At 33.7% G+C, this 25,356-nt stretch overlaps 4 protein-coding genes across 8 annotated transcripts in view; all 4 read right to left on the bottom strand.

Moving 5' to 3' along the window:
* Positions 1-20: 20 nt before the first annotated feature.
* On the bottom strand, positions 21-1,811 carry LOC123006173 (5'-nucleotidase domain-containing protein 1). 2 transcript variants are annotated; one of them, XM_044400449.1, is made up of 3 exons: positions 1,747-1,811; positions 1,506-1,695; positions 21-1,455 (listed from the first exon to the last, which is right to left on the bottom strand). In XM_044400449.1, exon 3 carries the CDS (start codon positions 1,338-1,340, stop codon positions 90-92), a length of 1,251 nt encoding a protein of 416 aa, XP_044256384.1. In that variant the 5' UTR covers positions 1,341-1,455; positions 1,506-1,695; positions 1,747-1,811; the 3' UTR covers positions 21-89. The 2 variants fall into 2 exon arrangements, with proteins under 2 accessions (XP_044256384.1, XP_044256383.1); XM_044400448.1 differs by having other exon boundaries at positions 21-1,695.
* Positions 1,812-2,156: 345 nt separating this feature from the next.
* Positions 2,157-11,842, bottom strand: LOC123006174 (alpha/beta hydrolase domain-containing protein 17B). The gene is made up of 3 exons (XM_044400450.1): positions 11,078-11,842; positions 9,596-9,728; positions 2,157-8,686 (listed from the first exon to the last, which is right to left on the bottom strand). The coding sequence occupies exons 1-3, from the start codon at positions 11,719-11,721 to the stop codon at positions 8,603-8,605; spliced, it is 861 nt and encodes a 286-aa protein (XP_044256385.1). The 5' UTR covers positions 11,722-11,842; the 3' UTR covers positions 2,157-8,602.
* A 1,201-nt stretch (positions 11,843-13,043) lies between these two features.
* Positions 13,044-19,837, bottom strand: LOC123006849 (cullin-associated NEDD8-dissociated protein 1). 2 transcript variants are annotated; one of them, XM_044401701.1, is made up of 17 exons: positions 19,762-19,837; positions 18,578-18,657; positions 18,263-18,433; positions 17,509-17,593; positions 17,280-17,449; positions 17,018-17,231; positions 16,675-16,967; positions 16,460-16,622; positions 16,152-16,407; positions 15,311-16,098; positions 14,958-15,258; positions 14,599-14,911; positions 14,093-14,549; positions 13,856-14,044; positions 13,563-13,806; positions 13,369-13,515; positions 13,044-13,318 (listed from the first exon to the last, which is right to left on the bottom strand). In XM_044401701.1, exons 3-17 carry the CDS (start codon positions 18,382-18,384, stop codon positions 13,188-13,190), a joined length of 3,873 nt encoding a protein of 1,290 aa, XP_044257636.1. In that variant the 5' UTR covers positions 18,385-18,433; positions 18,578-18,657; positions 19,762-19,837; the 3' UTR covers positions 13,044-13,187. The 2 variants fall into 2 exon arrangements, with proteins under 2 accessions (XP_044257636.1, XP_044257635.1); XM_044401700.1 differs by lacking the exons at positions 18,263-18,433; positions 18,578-18,657; positions 19,762-19,837 and adding an exon at positions 17,786-18,073 and having other exon boundaries at positions 17,509-17,717.
* An 841-nt stretch (positions 19,838-20,678) lies between these two features.
* The window catches only part of LOC123006278 (furin-like protease 1), a 58,148-nt gene continuing 53,470 nt past the window's right edge, over positions 20,679-25,356 (bottom strand). For 2 of the 3 annotated variants that reach the window (XM_044400651.1, XM_044400653.1), the window contains 5 exons: positions 24,953-25,291; positions 24,371-24,906; positions 24,031-24,323; positions 23,092-23,261; positions 21,463-23,036 (listed from right to left, as the gene is read on the bottom strand). In XM_044400651.1, coding sequence (XP_044256586.1) covers positions 22,467-23,036; positions 23,092-23,261; positions 24,031-24,323; positions 24,371-24,906; positions 24,953-25,291 — 1,908 coding nt within the window. In that variant the 3' untranslated portion in view covers positions 21,463-22,466. Of the gene's footprint in view, positions 21,244-21,462; positions 23,037-23,091; positions 23,262-24,030; positions 24,324-24,370; positions 24,907-24,952; positions 25,292-25,356 lie in introns of those variants that run through there. The other variant, XM_044400652.1, reaches the window with a different exon arrangement.

The following is a 25,356-nucleotide window of genomic DNA, read 5'->3' as shown; positions in this document are numbered from 1 at the left end:
GTACAAATAAAAAGGCCAAATTTGCAAAATTAATTTATTTTTCGCTACTAACAACAAATACAAGGGAACAACAAATTGCTTTAAAATTTTCAAACATTGGCTTGATATTCATGTTCAATGGGTAAGGAAGCGACATATTCAAGACTTGGGACACACAACTTTGAATGTTTCTTCATAAGATAAGACCAGTTCGTATCAACTTTATTGCAAGTAAAATACGACCCCCAAAACGTGGAGACTAAGTAATGTTGGTCTGGGTGCTGTTCATGGTATCCTTGCACCCCTTCGGCCTCTAACTCCTCACAAACCGTCACAGTATCACAATGGGAATGAATATGAGGAGTATAAATATCCTGAACCAAATTGTCTCCAATGTAGAGGAATTTCGGACCCTCCTTGTGTAAGTGTTTTGTTAGAAATTTGTGGAGGTCGGTCCAGTTTCCATGCGTGTACATACCGCCTATTTGTAATTGGTCTAGCTTAACAACGGGCCCTTCGTGGACCCCATCCAACTTCAAAAAATCGCGTCTCATGGTAAAAAACCCAGGTTTTTTCGCAAAACACACGACAATATCAAAGTAATCGCGCCAGTTTGGACCCACAGTGTTCGTCGCCGTGTGTGACGCAAAGTCCACATGAGATCCAGTCAGAAGAAACAGCGATTTTTTTTGTTTTTTCAAGAGTTTTAACCAATCGAGTAACTCGTTGCTACACTTGTGGTAGTACTTTTCCGGGTGTGCTTTCATTTCTTCAAAATAAAAGCCGGTCCCTGTTTGGAAGTTATCACGGTTGAACATATCTTGTAAGGCTGCTTGAATGTCCAACCACACTTCGTATTTGCCGGTTTTTTGGCCTTTTTGTTCGTCTACGTCGTCGATAGCCCTGGCGAAAATAAGACTTGACGCGATGTCAAAATAGTCAAGTAATGTGCGCATTTTTTCGGAATAAGGACCGTTCCAGGTTGTTAAAGGATCTTGGACAAAGAGATCGGAGATTTCCCAGTGACGTTTGGGGTAGTATTTTTCGATTTCGTCATCTTGGAGCATTTTTGTACCATGTGCGGCTTGTAGAATGTAACCATCGGCTGCTATACGTAAGATGTTGCCATTTTCGTCATCCACGATTAAGCCTCTGAGGATAAAATTGTGGTCAAAGGGCTTCAATAGGTGTTTTTTTGAGTAGCCTTTTTTCTCTACCAAGAATTTTGCCATGATATTGTATTCCATTTCAATCATTGCTCCGACTTTGTACCGGGATAGAGTGTTGTCTAAATCAAAGCCAATGCAGTCATAGTCGGTGAATTTAAATCCATTCAAAGATTTCGATTTTTCACTGAACATGGTTGAAATATAGCGCTCACTTTTACGTAAGTAAATGAAGGATTTTTTATTAGTATAAGGTAAGCCTAGAATATTGTGATTGTGAGATAATTTCCTATTACCACTACTCCAAATTCTAAAAATAGTATTGACAATATGTGATCGGCCTCCCAAAATTGTCATTACTCTTGTTTTCCGGAACGAAGGCTTTGTTCAAATGCTCAACTTTCTGTTTTCGTTTCTTCCAACAAATCGCAATTACATCGTAACAACAGCCGTCCTAAACAATGAAATTGGAACACTTGAAAACAGCTGATTTTTATGTTGTTGACACTTGTGTATTTAAATTTTAGGGGAATTCCCGCCAAAAGTTTTTCTAAAACAAAAATAATTAAACTATTTACAACATTAATATACGATATATTACGAACTAAATCGCCTAATTATTGGGCTTCTTAAATGTCATAAAATAAGTAAAATGCTAACGGTTTGATCTTGATAATTGAGGTTGGTACTGCGCATGGATTTGAAAGATGGCGGGAATGATACTTCTCGTTACTTGGAATTAAAAAACTTGTAGAGTTTAAAACTTTTTATTAACGATTTGTTTATAAAATTGAGAAAACATGGTTCGGGTAACACGTTTGCAGCATTCGAGTTAATTTGAGCTTAAGGCGCTAACGTGTTATAAAATTAAAACTATTTTCTTATTAAAGAGTAGGTTTTTGTTAGTGTTTACAGTACAAGTCTTATTGTCTTGTAAATAATATTTCAAAATCAGGTTAGGTTGTGTCAGGTGTACTGATTTAATTTATTACAGAAATAAAACAAAAAATAATCGTATAAATACTGTTTTCATATATTTATTTTAATTTTTCGGAAACTAAAAGTTGATGTTTAGGGCAATTTGACAACTCAGCTAAAATCTTGCACTTTCATCAACAGAGCAAATACAAAAACTTAAAAAATGCCACCTTACATACTCTATATTTATAAATGCAAAATGATATGTATCAAAGATTACTAATTCCACAAAAAATAACAAAAATAATTTAAATGATATAATACAAGTATTTTCATTTTATAAAAAATTGCCTATATTCTCATACACGAATTGTTTTATGCAATTTTCGGTAATATGTTGTGCTGGTGCTAATTTAAAGCTTTTTTAATGAACAAAAAACGATTGTTTCGCATTTTGTTTCAGCGAATGGATTGTTGCATAAAACAATTCAAATATGGTACTTAGAAAATTATTTACCATAGTTAATAAAAATGTATTAAAAAGTATTTTTAGTTTTATGTTACAATAAAATAATTAGGACAAAAGCGAACTAGTAGAGTACCCCACATAACAACTAGTCCACCTGTCTTAAATATATTTTGAATCACCTATTATTTTATTGAACACAACAAATAAGGGCAATAAATAAAGTAGTATAAGGGCCCCTATGCACACTGCCCACTTCTAAGGAAAACAGCCCGATTTTCAAGGGTAAAAGAAAAGCAGAAAAAATCGTGAAAACACCTCCGGTTTTCAAAGCCCTGTATTAGTCTGGAAAATCTATCTTTTTAAGAAAAACAACCTGATTTTCAAGGTAACTCAAAAAGTGCGAAATTTAGAAGGCCCCCCTCAGAACACTTTGTTTTTTTGCTGATTTTACCGTTTTTAATTTTGAACATTTATGCCTCAACCACAGACAATAGAATATACAGTTAGACAACTGATTTTACTTAATGTTTTTATTCATACAAAAAAGTTTTTAATTTAATTTTTAATTTCCTAATGTTGATGTTCTGGAATCAGACGAGTTTCCCCTCCTATAAAATGAATAAAACATAATGAATAAACCTATTATCCGTTATAAACAATGTCAGTGTCAAAATCGGGTATAAAAGTAGCTCATATCGCCTTAAAAGGGAAAATTGAGACATTATTTTGACACTTACATTGTTTATTAAAAAAAAAGGATAATATATTATGTATGAATAGTTGCATACGTTGCATGCAGAAAATCAAATCGAGCAACTTTTATGTTGATAAATAACATTCCAAAGAGATAGTTGTTAACAAAAGATGAAAAAACTATTACAAAATTTATTCCTTTATCTAAAATTTTCCGATTTGTACGAGACTGTAACAAAGTTTTGAATGGAAAAATTCGCATTGAATTACGTAAAAATAGGGTGAAAAATATATTACACGCTAAAGTTGATGGAAATCATGATTATGAAATATCTGATATTAGTTTGTGGATCCCAATAGTAAAACCCTCATTAGAAACTGAAAAAATATTATCTTCATTATTAGTGAGCAAATCTAACTTTCTTTGTGGATGGAATGCGCTTAACTGTTACCGAAGTAATTTGTGGTCTTCTGGAAGTGGAAACTGGCGCGTTGGAAATAATCAAAATAAAATATCTACAGTTTTTATAGTTTTTTCTAGAGCTGAACGAAACAATAATTTTACCAAGACAATGATGATTTTTGATAATATGAATGTAGAAAGAATAATAGTATATCATACAACGAACGTATAATGATGGGTATTATTCACTCGGTGATTTACGCCACTCGCCTGCGGCTCGTGGGCGTAAACTTCACCTCGTGAATAATAACCATTACACGCGAGTAGTATACTATACTTTATCCACGACTACTAAATATTTTTGTTGAAGCTTTTGTGTTGGAAAATTTTCTTACATTAAGTAACCTCTATTTAGTTGTTGCTTTTGATGTAACAATAGAAAACGATGAAAATTTATTTAGTAAAACAAAATCACCTGAACTAGAAGTTCATTAAAAGATTATCAAAATGTTAATTACTATATATATGCCGTAGTTGAATCTCAAAGAATTGCAAATATGAATATTATAGATGAAAAGATTTATTTGGAAATGAAGTAGACGAGGTTTTGCCGAGTTTTTAATTAAATAAATAACTGAGTCAATGAATGATTATAGAGTATATTTATCACCCAATCAAAAAAAGAAACTCCAAAGTTGTAAAGAAAAAAGAATAGATTGTAATATAAGATTCAATATAACGGAAAGACCTAATAATACTATTAAATTAAGAGAAAAACAAGTTGATAAAATTAAAAAGTGTAAAAAGGAGAAGCAAAAATATTGTGATATTAAATTTTCTCCAACACAGGTAAGCGGATTTTTACCTGCTTTAATTCCTACGGCATTAGCTGTAGCCAAAGCATTGGGATTAGGCGCAGCTGGTTATGCTGGTACTAAATTAGCACAAAAAGCCTTTGGAGATGGTATAAAAAAGAATAAAAAAAAACACAAAAACCCGAAGACAGGCAAGGCCTGCCCAGAGTCGAAGACGAAGACAAATGCACAAGGAATAAAATTGATAGGAAAAAGAGGTTAAGTAATATAGAAATATCTGATATTATGAAAAATGAGAAAAATTCGGGTTTGCCACAGGAAGCTACGCGAAATTTTCGAGGTGTTTTTGCAATTGACATGTTACCAAAAAAATTAGAAAAGATGAATCAGGTATAATTAATTTTCAACCCTCTAATTGTTATGGCTCACACTGGGTATGTTACATAAACAAACCACATTTAAGAAATATTTTATATTTTGACAGTTTTGGAATATCTCCACCAGAAAAAATTAAAAAATATTTATTAAGTAGCGGAAAAAATATTGCGTGGAATAGCACGCAGTTACAAATGAATTCTTCTGTTTTATGTGGTCATTACTGTATATATGTGATAATTAATGTCAACAGAGGCAAAGATTTTTATGATATATTATATTCTTTTAAACAGATACCGTGTCGTTTAAATGAGAAAAGATTCGCCTTTGCTCACTCGTGATAATATCTACTATTTCAATATTTGAACTTAATTAAAAAATTATATATTATCTATATGTTATAAATGGAAAAATATCTACAAAAACGCTTGTATGTATACAAAAAAAGTTACATATATTTTTATAAAATTGGAATCGGATTATCTATTAGTAAATTATTATTTACTGCATCGGGATTATCTTCGTTAGCCCTACCTCCACTAGTTTGTTATCTCTTGGTACGGGGCTAATAGAAATCTTAGATAAGAGGTTAAAAATATCAGAAAGAATTGAAGAATATAAGTTAATTTATAAATTTTATAGACAGTTATTGCATTTATATCAGGCTGATAAAATAAATGAAAAAGAAATAAATTTACGTGAAGAGGAATTTGTCAGTAATTTTAATTATTTTCCCAGAGAGAAATACCTAGAAAAAGTCCACTTAAACGGAAATTAAATTATTTGATTTAAAGGTTGATAAGTGCTATGAAATTACTGCTATAAGTAAATCAGATAATGGATTATTCTTTATTTTAGAAGGAAGGTTGAAGTTATATTTATCCGATGTTATTTATTTTCAGATCCATCAAAAATTAATAAGTTATATGACGCTGTTTCATATTTTCTTGATAAAAAATAAAGAGTGTTTCTACAAAGAGATAATATGATCTTCAAGTCTACAGATTATGCGAAGATTGTTTTTGTAATATAATTATTTTTGAAGATATTCCAATTGTTTAATTTGATATTTACTCTGATAAATGAAATATATTATTCTTTTCTTATTTCTCACTACTGTAAAAAGTTCAGATGATATTAATATTACAAGTTATTTAGAACAATTTGGGTATTTAGAGAATACTGGATCATTATTGACAGAAACGTCTTTGACTAGTGCTTCGCATAGCAATGAAGCATTAATAAGGTTTCAAGAATTCTATAATTTACCAACTGATGGAACATTAAATCAAGAAACACTTGCATTTATCAGTAAACCTAGATGTGGCGTTAAAGATAATCCAYCAGCTTATAGAGTTCATTATCAAAAATGGAATAAAACAAATCTTAAATGGTATTTTTCGRTAGRTACAAACGAGATGAYAGAATTAGCACAAAAAGCCTTTGATCAATGGGAATCTGTTTCAAATTTAAAGTTTAATTACAATAGTGTTAAACCGGACATACTTATTTCATTTTCTAATACGCTGTTTCAACATAATCATAATTCACGGTGTCAAAAAGGAATATGTTCTAGCAGTTTTGACGGAAAAGGTAATGTCTTAGCACATGGCTTCTTTCCAAATAATAATGAATGTTTAGGAATTCATTTTGATAAATCAGAAAATTGGTATTTTGGTGAATCAAGCAATACACCTGATGATCAAATTAATTTTTATACTGTTTTATTACACGAAATCGGACACACGTTAGGTATTGAACATTCTGCAAATAATAATTCAATTATGTACGCCTATTATAAAGGTGAAATTGATAAATTAACTCAAGACGATATCTGCACAACTCAATATTTATATGGACGACCTGAACGATTAAAATATGAATTAATACCAACAACAACAACAACAACAACAGTTAAGCCTACTGTAAGCAAAGTCTGGCAAAGCGTCCCTGAAGTCGGAGTAAAAGATACTGTTGGTAATTCGTCTTCGACTCATGAGCCTATGGTGAATTTATGTAATTTTAATAAAGAAATTGACACATTTTTAATTGCAAATCATCATATGTATATTTTTTTTATAAGAAATATGTTTAGTTAGTCAATTTAAAAGACATGACTTATGATAAAGAACCGAAATTAATTAAAGATTATTTATATTTTTTACCAGATGATTTTAAAGAAATTTCGCATATTTATCAAAGACCTTCAGGTGATGTTTTAATAGTTGTTAAAAATTTATATTATTTAATTGATTTTTCCAAGTTTTAATGTTAAAAGTGGATATAATAGTCAATTGAAAATTTGGGAATACCAAAAGGAAAAAGAATTGATGCAATATTTAGAACTTATTCTGGAAAAACATATATATTTTATGATAAAGTTTTGTATATTGAGTTTGATGAGTGTTTGTTTAGATCAAAGAAATTATTTCAGAATTATTTGCTGGAATACCTCCAAATATAAGCAGAGCATTCAGATATAGAAATTTATATTTCTTTAAAGATAAAATGTTTTATGAATTTGATGATATTTCGAATACATTAGTTAAATCTGATAAATTTGACTTGACAGTTTTCGGTTTTAAATGTGGTCTTCTCGATCAAATAATAAAACTAATTAATCGTTTGTGATTCTTAGAATAGCGTTTTTTATCCTTCAAGAAGGAGTTGGAAACTTTCTCAGCCGTCAGATCATCAATAAATCCCATAAATTCGAGCAAATGATTTGTAGAATTTTTAAAACTTTAAAACACCGAATTTTCAAACTCATATGATTCTTTTAAATAAATTTTATCTATTTTTGACATAAGTAGTTCTATAATTATCCTAATCCTCTATTATTACTATAACAGAGTAAAATCTTTGAAAAAATGTTAATTTATTTTAATATACCTTTAAAACGGGGGTGTTTTCACAATTTTTTCTGCTTTTCAGTTTACCCTTGAAAATCGGGGTGTTTTTCCATAAAAAGTGGCAGTGTACTGAAGGGGCCTTCTTACTACTAAATAATAATAATAATATACAGCATGCCCACAAAACAATTAAACAACTTTAATAAACAAAACAGCAGCGATATGAAACTTGAATTTCATTGATTTAACGATTTAACAACCATACAATTGGGTTTGCATTATTACAAATGTGAATTTTGTACAGTAAAATTTGATGTTTGGTGGACATTTGTATGTTATTGAAAATGTAAAATCGAGCATTCAGTTATATAAAAAAACAACAGTAATGAAAGGAATATAAACATTATAAATATAAACATTATAAACATTAGCCCGATGCACCAAATAAAACACTTTCTTTTCAATAAATTTATATCATCATAGAAAGAGTCCACACTGTATAGTTACACTGAGAGTTACGTTGATGGGTACTACATTTAATATTGCATCACTTGAAAGATTGTCCGATCATTTAATTAAAAGTCCACATCGTATATACACTAATGCTAGCAAGTAGTTTCGAGAACCATACAGTGGCATGCAGTAAGGCATACTGGTGGCACACTGTTGCAAGCTGGCAGAGAATGCGCTTTGGATGGTGGCGCCGCTGCCACTTGGCGGGAATGTGGCGAACTGCGAGCGCTGTTGCATTGACGTTCGGCACGAGCCAGAATGCCGGAAAGCGCGCGCAGGGCGAGGTGTGGTGAAGGGCAGTACAGAGGCGTTGCGGACTGGCGGCTGACCAAGTCCGCTGCCCCGGGCTAGAGTAATTTCTCCTCCACCGAACTTGAGGTTCCTGAACTAAACGTGCAGTCATCCGCGCCCAGCAGCTGTCAGTTGATTAACTCCACATTTACGAATTGTTTTAGTCTTTCCAGGTACACGTTATATAACTCCACGTCATTGTGGCCTGCGCCCTGCAACACAACCAGAAACAAACATTCACACTGACACCATTCGGGGACCACCTGTATACATACGCGAGTCAGTTCCCAGACACACTACTATACAGGGTGTGTCAGAAGAAAAGAAATTTTGCAAGTGAAATAAGATACCAGAAACATGGAAAAAATGTTAAAAAAAATTCTCAGTCAAAAACTGTTGAAATTTATTTTTTGACATTTGACGTATTCTTATGTCTATTTAATGATACTGATGATCTTGTATATGTTTATTTTATAATTATTTAGAAAAAGAACAAAAATTTTGTCAACAAAAGCCACAAATAACATTGGACAGAGTTACAATTTAGGATGCAGCGTCCTTGTTCGAAATTTTTATAGATAGAATTTTTTTAACATTTTTGTCATGTTCCTGGTATGTGATTTTACTCTGAGGTACGAGTTCTAGCGCACCTGTATACACCCTTTCTGAATAAGTAAATAAAGAAATACACAAAACATCAGCATATGCTAAACTTCAAATAAACTCATTTTAACATACTGAACAATTATTGCTTTTTAGCAGCCCTGAGATAATAAAAAATAACGGACAAACATGTTTTATAACTTGCCTATAGGTATACATGTTTACTTGCAACAACACATTTTTGTTCATTTGGCAATTATCTCTTAATAAAAACATTACTTAACATACATATGTAATACCATTCAATAGTTGTAAACACATAAATATTAATAAAGCAAAAATAAACTTGTCGAAGTGATAACAGTTTAATTTTTGACACATTTTAATTCAAATTTAATTGAATTTTCTTGAAAACAACAAAAAGTGTCAAGAAGAAGTTGTAGAACATTTTTTGTTTTTAAATTAAGATTTGTCTGGTTTTTGTTTTTTGTTTGGTGTGTAGGTTGATTATTACTCACCTCCACCCATAAAGGTTCGACAGCTCTTGGGCACTTCTCAAAAATGGTAAGCCCATGGGAAAAGTCTATAACTTCATCTTCAGTACCATGAATAACTAAAGTTGGCGACATAACTTTGGGAACTTTATCAATACTGTAAAAAATAAAAATTACAGGATTTTTTTCTTAATAACATTTATCAGGTCTGGGCACCCACACATAAACAAAAATTAAAATATGTGTGGGTGATTAGTGGATACAAATGCATAATGTAACTTTAAAATAAATATTCATACATTAATAGCATTGATGTTTGACATAGATTAAATGGCAACAAAGCGATTGTTAAAAATAGATGATACCAGGGATACTAAACTTCATTAAAAATATCTTCACTAAATTTATGTTTAGGAATTCCAATGCAAAAAATATTTCTAAAGATATATAGAATAAGTGCACGTAAATAGACTTGCAAATCCTGTCTCCACTGTTGTCAAATTTACTTGTCTTTTTTACGAAGAAATTTGAGAAAGCAATTTACATTTATCTAAAAATAATCAGACCAAAATGACGACAATTTAAAACAATCAAGTGTGAAATTAGTTTTTAATCTTCCACTCAGAGAAAATAGAACTAAATAGAACTTTCTACAATCGATAAACTTTAGAAACTTAACGAAATTAGTTTTTTTTCGATTGCATTTAAATATTTCATTCGAATTGATTGCCGATAAGTCGTAAAAAACACAACTTCCGCTTAACTAATTCTCTTGAATTTCAATGAACCTAATTTCGCAACAAAAGACTTGTTAATTAAAAAATCTGTTCCTTCATTGGCAATGAGCAAAATTTGAGTGACCAACTTGGCCTAGATTTATTTCGACAGGTGATAAATTAAAAGTGATTTATTACAGCCCACTGGGAATTCAAATTTTCTGCGTAGCTCTGCATTTTGAATTTCTTTGCATATTTCGATAGAAAAATAAGTTGATTATTGACGCATTTTGTCCGATCAGATAAGGTATTTTAAAACAAATGTTCTAAGCAAATTCAGTGACCCCAAAATAACGTAAAACTCTAAATTAGCAACTTAATTAGTGTGTTTAAAAAACCGACAAGGTGACGATGTGGACTTTAGTCACATTACTAGATTTAAGATTTTCGGTATTTAGTAAAGTGAAGGTTTTTAATAAATGGATATTAATCTATTTGTGGTATTTGTAGTCATTGTTTTAATCGACCTTTGCCGATATGGAAATTTAGCCACGTACTACTTTTAACACGTGGAATCTGACCGGCAACATTGCTGTAACATTACCATCACTTGAATGATAAAAGAAAAAATTGAACATCAAAGCGTAAATTTCTTCGATAAATAATGAAAGGAAAATACCTAATGATTAGTGGACGAAAATGGGAAAAATTGATGCGTAATCACAGTTTATTGACACCTTGTAAAGACAGGTTCAAGCGACGAAAGAAACAATTACATGAGAGGGTTTACCTGGGAAAGGCATCAAAAAACCAGGTCCTCTTGGTATTAGGGAAGGCGACTCTCATTCCAGACATCAGAGGAGAATGTAGGATGACAGCCCCAACCTCGTATCGCGCTGCTAGGTCCACAGTAGGGACTGTGCCAATGCTTTGACCATAGAGAATGATATTTTCGGGGCTAATTCCGTAGCGGGTGCGTAGCGCTTGCCATGCCGCGTCGATGTCGGCATAGAGATTCTTTTCCGAGGGCTTTCCGGCACTAACCCCATACCCGGAGTAATCGTAACTAAATATGTTGCAGTTGATTCTTGAGCCTAGTCCTAGATAAAAACTGCTCATTTGTCCGAGATCGACGGCGTTTCCATGAGAAAACAAAATTGTGAATCTGGCAGTATTACTACATCTAACAAATAAACAGGCGATTCGATTCCCGCGATTCGTCCTCGTGAAAAATCCCTCGACGTTTTCTTTTTCTCTTTCTGAGTATTGCCATTCTGCACGATCGGTTAATGTAAAACTACACTTTCCATTCTCGTCGGAGACAAATTCGTAAGTTGGTTCTGGGGGTAGAAATGCCAATTTTGCTGCTATTCTGCTCGGGCAAGGAGGACAACAAAACAGACAACACAACTCACTAAAACTCAAACCATTCATTTTTAATTAATACAACTCTAACAAAACTAAATTAACTTTTAAAACTAATATAATAACTGTTTATACAGCAATTAATCTAAGAAACCTAGGTACTCATTGTTGACAACGCCATTTTAAAGGCTTGTACACAACCACCAACATTTAGAACAAATCGTGACGTCAAATTTGACACCGATTTGACAGAACAAAATTCTTTCATTATAAAAACCAACTAGAAATTAAAAAAAAGTCAAAAATTATTATCGACATAAATATTGCCCTCATGCTCCACTTAATTACAATTTTGTAATTTTGTTTAAATTATAAAGTATACCCCAACAAAAATGTTACAGTGTAACTATGGCTTCCCAGTTTAGCCAACATAAACGTCAATGACCCCCGCTCTCGGCCAATCAAATTCAAGCAAAATAAACCCCATATTTAAAAATTTTTACATTTAATAAATAAAACATCAAAATTAACTCTAGAATACGTTTTATTAAAAATTAAATCAAATTACATTGTATATAAATGTAGTATAATATATTTTGCTCAATTGTCATCGTCGGGGAGCAAAAATGAAACTCTTGGATGTGGAAGTTGAGGTTCCTCGTCGATTAGATCAGCTAAAATTTATTTATTTAAAACCATCGTGTATTTATTCTTGATATTTACCATAAATGTTGTCAGAAAACGACTCGGGCCGTAATTCAGTTGTTTCGTCATTTGAACGTCCTGTAATTTTGTTATAAATTTATTGAAATTGATAATTTCTTAATTTTAAATCAAAATAACACAAACTATGTAAAATTGAATTACTTACGACGTAAACAATCCAAAATTTGATTGAAAAAGCTCACAACTAAGCCCATCTTGAACAGTTCTTCTACCTTTAGTGACTGGGTTTGTTGGAATGGTATTTGTTGAAGTTTTGTATCATATAACAATGACGAATCGTTGTATTTTTTTAACAGATAAGTCTAATAATCGACGAAGAATTTATATTCAATGAATAATCGTTTTTAAAATCTTCCTAAAATTTTTCAATATCTTAAAATTCTTAAAAGATTTTTGGACTTAAACAATTTCTGTAAATACTTTAGTTACAATGTAACAGAAATTTTTTTTGTAATGAAAATAGTGATTACACATTGTCGTAACGCTTCTGCCTTCATTTTTTAGAATTACATTTCCGATTTGCATGCGATACTTATCAGATTCCTTTATATTTTATTATCGTAGATTAGGGAATTGAAAAGAATATTCTTCTACAGGGGTGTAGTGCTGAATATTTAGTTCGTTTGTTTGCGTTTAACTTTAGTAGAACTCAAAAGAAAGGACAATTATGTTGAAACACAGCTTTATTAACTCAGATCAAGTAATACATACATTTGAAAAAATATGAAAAAATACGAATGAACAAATGAAACAAAACGAAAATGAATTAAAAACAAAAAAACTGAACAAACGTCGAAAAAATAGTAACTCTAACTCTGATCCATTAAAAAAAAATCGTTAATATTATTAACGGAATCTTTCTGAATAGAGTCGAAAATCTGGGCTAAGTCGGGAGAAGTCTTGATGTGGGTCACGAATTCGTTCAAGTGTTGGTTTTTATCTGAAACAAAATAATTAGAAAAAAATCACTTCAACTTGAAGCTTGTGTACCTGCATCAGGAATGCTTAAAAGAGAAACAACAGCTCGCAGAGCACTTCTCTTAAGTTCATCTTGTTTCTCATATTCCTGCTTAACCGAATTTGCTTTTACTTTCATAGTACAAGTTGCCTTCAACGGCTCGACCAGTCTATCTAAGCCTACACAAAAATAATCAGACAATGTTTAGAGTTCGGTAAGGACTTACTTTGTAAAACGGCGCCGGGGCATATTTGAGCTAGTCTGGACACCATTAAATAGGTTAGCATTTTAATGTCGTAATGATCTTTAAGACCTAGCTCAACGTGATTAATAAATTCAAAAATATCGATTCTGTCCAAGCAAGAATCAAGCAAAGTATACATGCATTCAAATGCTGCCTTGCGCAGGTCTAAGCCATCATCAACGGTGTGTTTAAATGGACCCATCTCAACTTCACGAATTAATTCTCGCTAGAATTAAAAATAGTTAAATACTGGTCTCAAAAAACAACACAAATACCTTAATGTTGGTCTCGTGGTACAGACGGGGCAAAATCGTATCAAGCAAATCTCTAATCAACGAAGGCTTGTTATGAGCAGCCGAGTTGAAAGCTACAAGGGCAACTCGTCTCACGTTTAAGTCGGGATCCTCCAAAGTATTCAAAAATTCCCCAATACATTGGCGTAACAATCCATCAATGGAAGCCGGCTTAAAAAAAACAACAAGTCACTAAAACTATACAAAAGAAGTGCAAACCTGGTCAGAAATCGTGAATTTAATTGCTGTCACAATCGTCGTGCGCATAAGTGAGGATTCAGAACCTAGTGATTCTTTCAATTTCGGTAATAAATGATTCGGATCAATCAAAGTCAGTTTGCCCAAACATTCCGAAACAACATTTCTTGTCCCTTCCTCCTCACTCTCGCAATGTCGGTATAAAGTGTCCCAAATTGCGGGAACAAAAGGTAGTAATTGTTGAATTCCTTCTGGTGTTGAAGATAGACACGCAATAACTTCCTTCAAAGAGTGAAGCAACAAGTATTGTCTTCGGGGCTCGTTCTCATCCTCCGTTAAAATAAACGGAAGATATTGCTGCAAATTCCCGATAGCAATGCTACCTAAAGCGTAGCTCGCAGCTGACTTGACTTCCTCAGACACCGCAAAAAATGCTTCGGAAATGATTTGTTCCAAGTTGGCAAATCCAGTCAAATCTCTGGAATATAGATTTTTTATAAAATGTAAATAAGTGTAGACTTACTTACATTTCTCGGCCGATTTCGCCGACCACAAGTAAAGTGAAGATTTTCTGGGCGTCGTGACGTGAAGTACGAATCTCATTTATAAATTGGGGCACGATTTGCAATGCTTGGTGCTGCATTGTCACAGTTATTGCAGCTACGCATTTGGCTAAAGAGTAGTAGGCCTGTTTATGAATGACAGCGTCGCCAGCTCCTGCACCCTGGCTAATGCTGATTGGGTGAACCAAAAATTGTAACAAATCGTTGTAGGACAATCCAGGAAGGTTGCATTGGACTAGAGTTTTGAAGAATTCCAACATCGAATTCAAAGCGGAACCTAAAAGAGATTTGAAGAATTCTGGAAATAAATTAAAATAACTTACCTTGTAGAAGTGGTGATTTCACCAAAACCAAAATTTGGGGGAATATGTTTGTTGGAAGGTCTTGCAAAGCTAGAGGGTGATGTTCCGCAATTGACTTTAAAATCACCAAAGTGTACTGCGCTATATGCAGATCTGATTCGTCTAGTAGTGGTGGCACTTCCACTATTATATGTTGGAGTAATTCCACATACATGTAGACGTGGTAATTTTTAATTAAACAATCAATTAGTTGCAAAGTACTTAATTTTAAAGCCCGCTGATTTTTTCGCAAGAAAAGACCCAAAACTGGCACAGCTTCGTCCTAAATATAAAAAATTGTTAACATGTTATTCAGAACAGCCGAGTGTGGTTACCAAAATCGGTAATTCGATGCCCAATGGAGATCCCGCAATTTTGGTCAATGCTTTGACTGTAGTCAACCTTGTAATTTCATTACGCAATCTATCAAGGAACAAAGGAAGACAGAAGGGCAATTCAATCCCTAGATGATCACCCAAATTACAAACGATTTGGCCCATCGTCGAAATAGCTTTCTCTTTAACTTCTTGATCCAAGTCGGAAGTTTTCAAACGCGATAAAGTGCAGAAGTAGATTTCTTTCACAAACGGTGTAAAATCAAAGTTCGATTCGCGGTCTAAAGGCCGAATAACCTTGACCAACTCTTTAAGAACGTTCAAAGCCTCAGCAGTGATTTTATAAAAGTTATCACCAACGTTAGCTATGATGTGTGGGAGAAGGATATTAATATGAGGATGAAAAACCTCAGGAGGATGTGATGCCAAAAGACACAAAAGAAATGATAACCCGTCAATTTTCATATTACTGCTTCCATTTTTTTCACTCAGTGAAAATAGTATACCAGGAATCAAATCACCAATGTGGTGCGTTAAAGCTCCCGGTAAGACATGGCATAATTCTTTTAGTAGCTGGAAGCAGTCTTGGCGTGTCTTTGTGCTTTTTTCCTTCATTTGGGATTGCACCCCTTTTACAATCATTGGAACTTGCTGTTGGAGCAGGTAAATGGGCATTTCTTCTTGCTCCATCGAATTCGGGTCGATATTTACGTTAACAGTCGATTTTGTTTGTCTTAATAGAGCGATGTAAGCACGGAAAATATCTGATTTCACGTTCTCTTCGCGCTCTATGAATAATTTCAATAACTCAGTTTTGTCACACAATGTTACCAACACTTACCTTTAAATCTGGAGATTAAAACTGGCGACAAAACCTTGTAAAATTCAGATAATAATTCATGGCGAGTGCAGATGATGGACTCCAAACACTTCGCAGCTGCTCGTCTGACTTTCCAACTCATGTCATCGTCATCGCTATACTCATCATTTTCTTCTTCCTCTTCGTCATCGTAAGCCCCCATGGCTCGATCATCTCCATCTTCGTCGTAGTTGTAATTCGGGTCATGAGTCATGTAATTTAGACACAGATCCGTAATCTACGACAAAAATTGATCAAAAACTTATCTAGACAAAAATTCATTGACTTACAGCGCTGATTTTCGGAGTGATTTCTTTAGGACAACGATTGATAAAACTCTCAAATGCTTGTAAACAAAACTCTCTGGTCTCGTCATCATCCACAGCGCTCCACATTTGAATTAATGGAACAAACTTCTCAATATGTTCGCCAAATTTGTGACCCGATTGTCGGCTAAAATTTAGTGATGTAAATGATAATTGTAACAAGCGAAATTTCGGCTTACCACACAGCTGCAATGCATTGCACGTAAGTGCGAATTTGAGAATTTTTGTTATCAGTTCTCATCCCGTTGTACAGATGTTCAATCAGTTTATTGTACAATGCATTGTTACATGACAGAACTAAGTTACTGCAAGCTGCAATCGTACGTTTGCGGACTGCTTGCCGTTGCGAACATAACTGAGGTAAGAGGGCATTTAATATAGAGGTGTGGTATGATTGCAAAACGTTGCCAAAGCGATATAACAAATCAGTGACAATATCGAGAGCTTCCAATTGGACAGACACATCATCTTGCTGCAAAATTATTTATGATGATTTTTTAACGCAAGATTAACAAAACGTACTCTTTCTATGGCAGTTGTTAAACGGCCAGTAATTCTTTTGCAGATGTTCCCTGATAGTCCCCCTGGTGCCTGTGGCAGTTCAGCAATCACCGTTTTAAGCCCAATACTAGAAATATCTCTCAACTGTTCCTTATCAGAGACCATGTTGGTGCACAAGGCTTCAACAATGGTCTCAACTTGAAATTCCTTAACTTTGTTAACTAAAGGCCCCAGACTAGAAATTTCCAATGAAACAAGCAAATGTGTGATGTGACTGACCTACCATTTAACAGCCAAGTTTTGTACTTCACCGTTTTTATCTTCAAGTAGTTTTAACAACATTCTTACAACCTTACGTTCCGAATCATCATCTAATTTGATACTGTCTTTCTGTAATTCAGCCATTAAATCGTTTGTAGCCATAAATCGAAAATCTTTGTCAGATGATTGCATCTAAAATAATTGTTCTCTCAAAATGTTGACTAAATGCGAAATAATAAGATTTTACTAACCTTCTCAAGAAGATTGGCAATCTGGTAAGAGACACTAGCCATCTCTACAGCTTCTTCAACTACCCGGTCAACGTATCTGCGAAGTCTTTCAACGAAATGATGTTAAATAAAACAGTTTTTAATTATACGACTGGATTTATATGAGCATTTCATCTAGTTCTTTTAGGTTAGAGTACGGAAATTGTAAATAATTTACTCTATGTGTTGTTCTGGATGTAAAAATTAAACATAAAATACAATTATCACTAATAAAATAAGTAAATCACAATAATAACACCTATAATATCACTAATAATGAAAAATTTGGAAATTTTTATTATTCACTTGCATATATCAATCCACCACAATAATAATGACAACCTCAGGCACCGGAGTACCAACTGCTATTTATTTTTATACCGGCTAAAGTGATTTGACAAAAATCTGAACCTATTTACGCATTATTTTTTATAATAATTCATATTCTTCAAATCAATTAGTAATTTCTCATATTTTAATAACAAATTAAATCCCCACTACACACCAAAACGGAAGCATAGGCGTGCGGTTGGGAACATTTAAGCATATCTAAGTTAGACAATTTTGAGATAAGTTAAACACAGAAGATTTTCAATAATGACGAAACATTTATTCTCGTCAATTTGTGACCGTAAAAGCATAAAAATTTACCTGAATATTATTTTACTGCGCATGCGCACTTACAAAATCCGGCGCTAAATTCAATCCTTTCATTGAAAAATCCGACAATACTTACTCGCACGACACTAAGGCACGTTCAAGGTCATCTAACTCAAAAGCGTGATCACCTTGTTCATAAGGGTGATCTTGATCACCTTGTTCAGCAGGGTGATCTTGGTCACCTTGTTCTTCGGACATTTTATGTGATTAATCAGAAACCGTTTAATATCCAAAACTTATCGTTTTGCTAGAAAGAAATAAAACAATATCAATCCTGTGTAAGATTGTCATTTATTGCCATTTCAGAGATCTACCGAAATTGGAAAAGTAAACACAGAAGCTTTACGATTTGTTGCAAGAGTTGGTGGTGACAAAAATTTTTATGACTTACCTTTTCAGCCAGACTTCTTCCCCACTGCAAGTGGTCCTAGGTCTGCACTCCGCTCGGTTCGGCTCACGTAATCCAAAAACCTGTCATTTCTAATATTGGATTACCAGGCCAAAAAATGTAATAATCACACACGAATCTAAATGTACATTTCAAAATTTCGAATTGTATTGTATATTTATGAATTTTAACAATGTCGGTGATGAAAAAACAAGATTCAAATTTTGACAAAAAATGGAAATTTTGGATAAAATATGGAACAAAACAACTGGCATGCCATTAATTTCTAATTTTTTTTTACTGTTACCGGTTTTGTAAGTGTTTACTATCGCCATTTTGTTGATACTAGGGACGCCAGTAAAGTCCCCAAATTTTTGCCATTAAAATCGGCTAAATTACAACAAATAATACCATAGAAAGGTTTTTTGAGACCTTACCTCAATAAAGCAGTTGTTTTCAACCAAATTTGGTCACAATTGCGCAGGATGCTCTTAGATTTAAAAAGGGGTTGCGTAATTCGACCCTTATTCTAATCGTCACTGTTCGATTGAGTTCGATCAGGACCGTGATCACGTGATCACGAAAGCTCGCATTTGATTGGACAATTTTTAAAATAACGAAATTTTGTAACGGACGTTGTTGCTAAGGGGTCGAATATCAAATTTGGAAAATGAAAAACAATTAATAAACACTTCAAATGTGGAAAATTTCAATTGCTTTCGCATTTACAACATTTCCACGGGTTTTTAACCAAATTTCACTCAATTATACTCAAACTTCAAAGTGAGGCTGTTTCAAATTTTTGTTGTGAAAATAATTATGCCGTTTGAAGGTTTTTGAAACCTTACCTTACCAAATCAGCAGTTTCCAATCACGTGATTTTTGAAATAATTGAAAAGTTCTTGGAAAAACTGGTAAACTGGACAAGACGTCGTTGTTGCTATGGGGTATATTATCAACTTTAAAAAAATAGAAAACTCTGAAAATGTGAAAAACTCGACTATGGACTAAAATTACTCTACTTTACGCGTATTTTGCCGTTTTTATCCAAATTTGAGACAAGAAAATCAGTAATAATAGTAGTAAGTAGTGACGCCAACATGAGGACCAAATTTTGCAAGTTTTCTCAACTTTAATCAACTTTGTGGAAATAAATTTTATCATGAGAAGGTTTTTTGAAATCTTACCTTGAAAAATCAGCAATTTTTATTCAATTTTACCCCCTAAGGCACTAGATGATTTGAGATATATAAGACAGGACTCACACAGGGTTGCGCAATTCTTCCCTTAGGATGGTCGGCAAAGTCCGGCTGTTCTCGGCGAGAGTCGTATTGTGATTGCCCAATTCATTTAACCAAATGAATTTTTTTAATTAAAAAAATATTTAATAGAATATAATTATGGCAAGTAAAAAAAAATTGCCAATACAATGTTTTAAGGTATAACACAGGTCTCACACTGATTTTTTTTTATAATGTTCAGTTGCTTTTGGCCGAAGATTGTATTGGCCAATTGTGTCAAAAAAAAAACATTTTTTGTAGAATACATTTAATTTACAATAATTTTCATTTGTTTGTTTTTTTTTTAGTCATAATTTATTTAAATATTTATAACGATTGTGGATATAAATCTGTGATATAAATTATTAGTGTCCAGGTTTAGCGTCATCGAACTGTTAATATTTGACAAGAACTATTTGGATGTACTGTTTTAATTTGTTTTATGAAAAAACTTGAGCAATAGTTATTATTATTACAAACATAATTACTTGCAATTTGTTAAAACTCACTTAATGTAAGCGAACTGTAGAAAAGTAGAATTTAGTTTTTTAAACAAAAAAATTATTTTTGGTAATATTAAACATAAAACATATTTGTTTGTGTTTTAGATAAATGCAGAAATGCCAAATTAACTCAATATTTGTGGCCTTTTTAGTAAAAAATTTCGTTTAGATAATTTTTCCGTAGTGTTTTATTGGTTGCATACTCCCCGTGGTGACGTAGCGTGAACTTGGTCATATAATCGATTGTTTACGCAACTAAGTTTTTTGACTTTTTGTAATATTATTCAAGTTGTGAATTTGAGGGAGAATAAAAGTTAAGAAAAACTTCATAATTTTTTTATTGGCTTTAATTCTCAAAAAATAACAGTTCTTTTATTTACAGTAGGAATAAAGTCACAATGAGTACCTAATAGTTTAAAATATCATTCGCTATCACTATAAACAGCCGTTTTAACATCTTTTCCATCACTATTATTTACTAAATTAAAACGCAAATACCCCCCACGGGGCCTTCTTCTTGATTTAAAAATTTGCCATAGTAAATGTATAACTAATAAAACACTAACTATAAGTAACATAACAAATACTCTTATATACCAATTATCTGCTACTATTGAAGAAGCAACAGATGCGGAGTAACAAAAAGTTTCGGTGCTGGAAATCGGTACTAATTGAGCATCTGGGAAGCACTCGGAACACTGGTAGTCTACCGGCCCTGTGCACTTCTTACAAGTGTAATGGCATGGTAAACACCGATTGGTGTTATTTTCCGGAGATAAATCTTCGGCCACTGAAGGCCTTTCGTGTCTTACCGTCAAATCGTAAAAGCCATCAGGACAAGTTTTGATACATTGACCCTTGTGTAAAAATAAATTTTCCGGACAGCCTAAAATTATGGCACTATTAATGGTGCTAAAGCAGGTAATATATGAAAAAGCATTACTGCATTAGCGTTATCTACAGAAAAGCAAAATAAAAAAAATCTGACAACAATTTTAACACAATACAAAAACATGCAAATTAGTTGACTTTGGGAACTTACCTAAGAAACTGATCGATTGAAGTGGCAGATGTTGGATGTAGTTTTGAAATAATTTACGAACGATTCGTTTTAGCCACAATTTATTATTCTTTTATAGTTTACAAACAGGTGATGTACATGTATTATAACAATATATTTTAGTTATTAGCAAGTCCGTTGAGAATGATGCATAAAAAAGTCAGCCAAAGAGGGAGTCTTTGGTAAAAATAAATAAAATCTCAACAGAATGGCTAAAGACTAGGCCTTGAGGACTAAAGAATTTTTCAAAATATCTAAGACTAAAGTTAAAAATACAGATAAGTACAGACATTTACTACACACAAACACCCATTCATTCATTGAGCTGATACTCGGTCGAGTATTCGTCAAATCAACGTGACAAAATTAAGGCATATTAAGTAATTTACTTACAATTTTAAGTATCAGACAAATTCTCAATGTACATAGGTACCTTAATATTAATGGTGAACTTGTTTCAGGAACTACTATTAAAAAATTAACAACATAATAAAATATAAATGAGTCTTTTAAGTATGTACAATAATTAAATAATCACAGCTAACATTACCATTGCGTGTAAAGTAGAAAAATAAACCAAACGTAAAACATATCGATCTATACCACCTTTATTGTATTTCCGTTTGTCTAAAAGTATTGGTACTTTTGTAGGTTGTTAGGTAATTGCACTTATATGTCGAATAATACGGAACAGTTCTGCGATTACCTTGTCCTTTTTGTAACATCTACGTCCTACTTACTTTTAAATTTGGCACATACATCTTAATATTACTCGCGAAATACTGGTATGTTTTCAGACAGGCGAACATTAAAAAATGTGGAAAGTACAAAAAGTGTCAACCTTACTGCGTGGACCAAAACAGGTGAAGTAACTTTGCTTAAGTACAAAGTGAATAGTGATCGAGCTAGTTTATTTCACTGGACAATATATAGAATTGTTAATAAAACAATAAAACTGTACAATAGACAAAAAATAAATATTTGATAAACATAACAAAATTGGCATAATATGATAAGAGTGATGTAAATATATTACGGTTGAAAGAAATTCAGTTGAAGACTTCCGAATATGACGGTAACATGTATAATATTGAACACTTTAGCTTAAAAAATATATAAAACGTTAAGATATCACAAAATAGTACTACTAATCTAAGCGTATTTAGTCTATGTAACCATTCACGAATATTATGATATATTATTCGCAAAAAAATCTTTAAATTTACTACTTTTCCTAAAAAAAATCTAAACGTACGATTCAAAAAAACATCTTTAAATATATGTCGTGTGACTTTACATTTGTTTTTCCGTGTGTCTCTGTGAAAATTGTTGTCAGAATTTTCTTTGTTTTGATTTGTGGTTGAATGTATACAGTAAAGATTGTATGATCTGTTTACATTATGAAATTCAATGATGCTACGTTTAATGTGGCAAGACTTGATACGAATGTTTAAATACAAATCGAAAATGAAAATTAGTGAATTGATAGTATATATTAATAGGACATAGAGAGTGTCTTGGCAGTTATATGAGGACGTGCAGCACATAATTATAACAATACACAAACCTAAACATAACTGGCCATTAGTTTTTAAGCAACCGGACGTATCTTTCTTAACCTGCAAGTGCAAAAAACCTCAAAATTCGCATTCAAAAAAATCAAAAATTATTTACCTCTGCACCGAACTTGAGAGAGTTAGCAGACGCATCTTGAATCGAATTGTCATCGATTTCTTGGGGGTAAACGTCAACAATAGAAGGCTGATGAACCGTCTCCTGCTTTAAGTCGGTAGCTGGAGGTGTTGCAGTCCCATACAGAGTCAAATCCCAAGCAGTCACATTCGCTGAAAATGACCCCAAAATTATAAACACGAAATTGCCACATCGCGACAAGATTAGTAAAACAAAATCAAATCAACAAAAATCGTATTTTATTTTAATTACCCAATCTTCCTCTGGGGGAACTCGTGGTAGTTTGATAGGTTGTTAATTCAGTCGTTTTCGAAGTGAAAACTTTAGCGTTACGATTCGAATTAATATCGCGACTTTTTTCTTTTTGTTTTTGAGATTTTTTAAAAGATTCGCGAGGTTTCGATATCTCGCGGGAAGGAATCATGACCGGGTAAGTTATCGTAATATTTTTAACAAATTTCAAGTACTGTTTAACACTTTCTTCCGAATTCTTGTATTTACTGGTGTTTATCGCATAAAAATATGGAGAAAACTCAGTCGTAGTCTTAGTTATTTTACGATTTTTAAAATTAATGTTTGTCACGTTAGGTACACTATTTTTCGGCGTTGTACTCTTTAATTTTAATTTATACTGCGATTTGGGTGGCTTAGTTGTCAAGATTTTCTGAAAGTTTTTGTTTTTTTGTTTTTTCGAATTTTTCTTTTTAAATATATTATTTGTTTTTGTTTTGTTGACTTTATTAGTTTCAATATTATTATTAGGTAAAGGAGGAAGAAACTGCTTGGTCCCATACAGGACCAAAGACCAGTTCTGAAGTGTCGCTCGACCTGAAAATCAAAGTTACGTTACAATTATTAGTAGCCCCAAACTCTACTCTAGTTATGTTAGTTAAAACAAGCACAGTTTTTGATATGACTCACCAAGAAGGCGTCCATCGTTATGTATTTCTAATTGCCAGGTTCCGAAAGGAGTTTCTCCCCATGAGTGTACTGACATAAAAGGCCAATGAGAGAATCCAACTCTGGAAGTATCGTGGGCCCTATGAGCTAATAGTGTTACCCGAGTTCCCATAGGAGAAGTCAACTGAATATTCAGGTCGCCACGTCTTTGCGAATAAATAGTTAATTTAGCTTGGACATGTTCTAAAACTTCTACTCCTTCACACTCTTTTACTTGTAACTGTAAAACGACTACGCTTTTGGCAGGAATAGGCCTAGAAATGTTTATGTTACTAATTGTTTCTTGACTTGGGTAGAGTACCTTTGGACGTGAGGTGCAGTAATTTCACATTTGTGTTGTTCAGGCACTGTGATCCAATTCCTCGAAAGCTGTACCATAGCATAAGCATCCATAAGCCCGTACCCAAAGCTATGTGAGACATTTCGGCCCACTCCATTGGTCTGCCAATCAGCAGCGATCAGATTTTCAGGTCTTGCCGTCCGCACAACAATATGTTGCATATCTCTCCAAGTTAAGTTCGGATTGGCTTCCAAAGCCAATGCACAAATGCCCGCTGCGAGAGGAGCCGAGGCACTAGTCCCCGTGTGGCTACTAGTGCAAGAATATCGCAAGTCTGTGGTGACCACCTGGCGCTCCCCCACAGCCCCGCTACTATAAGTCGAGGCTAGGGTGGAACTGCACGCCTCACTGTACCACGGAACGTGTCCATGTTCCGTTGCACTCGATATCGACAAACTATAGATCGAATTCGTGTACCCGTCACAGTTGCAATTATCGTGATCTCTCCCGCCGTTCCCCGACGCCCACACAAAAATCGAACCTTTCCCATTACGGCCCTACGGAAAATCACACTACTCGAACTTCCGCACAACAACAACCTACCTTGGTCACCCCTTCGATGAACGCCCGAGTGGCGAGTTCCCCGGGCCCGTCGACGGTTTTCCCATCGTCGTCGGGACCCCAAGAGGCGCTGTAGATGTCGATGTGCTGCGGGTTGAGACTCAGGGAGCGAGCCTCCACCGCGTCGGTTACATCTCCATCTAACATACGCACGCCACCCACTTGGGCACCGTGGGCTACACCCAAAGCGCAAACCGAGTTATTACTAGTCGCAGCCACTTCGCCAGCACACCGAGTACCGTGCCGGTTGGAGTCTATCATATCGTATCTTGGACTAGGATCAGAATCGTGACTGTTGACGTCGTATGAGGCCAAGGGGTCCTAAAGAGCAGTTACGAATTTCAACAGGATGACCCACTTCAAACTCCCCAGGCTTTTTACACAAA

This window comes from Tribolium madens, unplaced genomic scaffold (genome assembly GCF_015345945.1).
Source record: "Tribolium madens isolate multiple individuals breed KSU strain unplaced genomic scaffold, Tmad_KSU_1.1 Scaffold_2;HRSCAF=44;Tcas5.2_LGX, whole genome shotgun sequence".
In the NCBI taxonomy this organism is placed as follows: Eukaryota; Metazoa; Arthropoda; class Insecta; order Coleoptera; family Tenebrionidae; genus Tribolium; species Tribolium madens.
This window is presented reverse-complemented; position numbering and strand designations above follow the sequence as displayed.

What these genes read in the sequence shown, in the direction of transcription:
- LOC123006173 (XM_044400448.1), bottom strand. Translation starts at nt 1,502, where the DNA reads ATGACAATTTTGGGAGGCCGATCACATATTGTCAATACTATTTTTAGA.
- LOC123006174 (XM_044400450.1), bottom strand. Translation starts at nt 11,721, where the DNA reads ATGAATGGTTTGAGTTTTAGTGAGTTGTGTTGTCTGTTTTGTTGTCCT. An exon ending in TTTTTTGATGCCTTTCCCAG is followed by an intron (nt 9,729 to 11,077) that starts GTAAACCCTCTC and finishes TATTTTTTACAG; the next exon opens with TATTGATAAAGTTCCCAAAG. An exon ending in TCGAACCTTTATGGGTGGAG is followed by an intron (nt 8,687 to 9,595) that starts GTGAGTAATAAT and finishes GTTGTGTTGCAG; the next exon opens with GGCGCAGGCCACAATGACGT.
- LOC123006849 (XM_044401701.1), bottom strand. Translation starts at nt 18,384, where the DNA reads ATGTCCGAAGAACAAGGTGACCAAGATCACCCTGCTGAACAAGGTGAT. An exon ending in CAAAACTTGGCTGTTAAATG is followed by an intron (nt 17,232 to 17,279) that starts GTAGGTCAGTCA and finishes GGAAATTTCTAG; the next exon opens with TCTGGGGCCTTTAGTTAACA. An exon ending in TTTAAGCATTCCTGATGCAG is followed by an intron (nt 13,319 to 13,368) that starts GTACACAAGCTT and finishes ATTTTGTTTCAG; the next exon opens with ATAAAAACCAACACTTGAAC.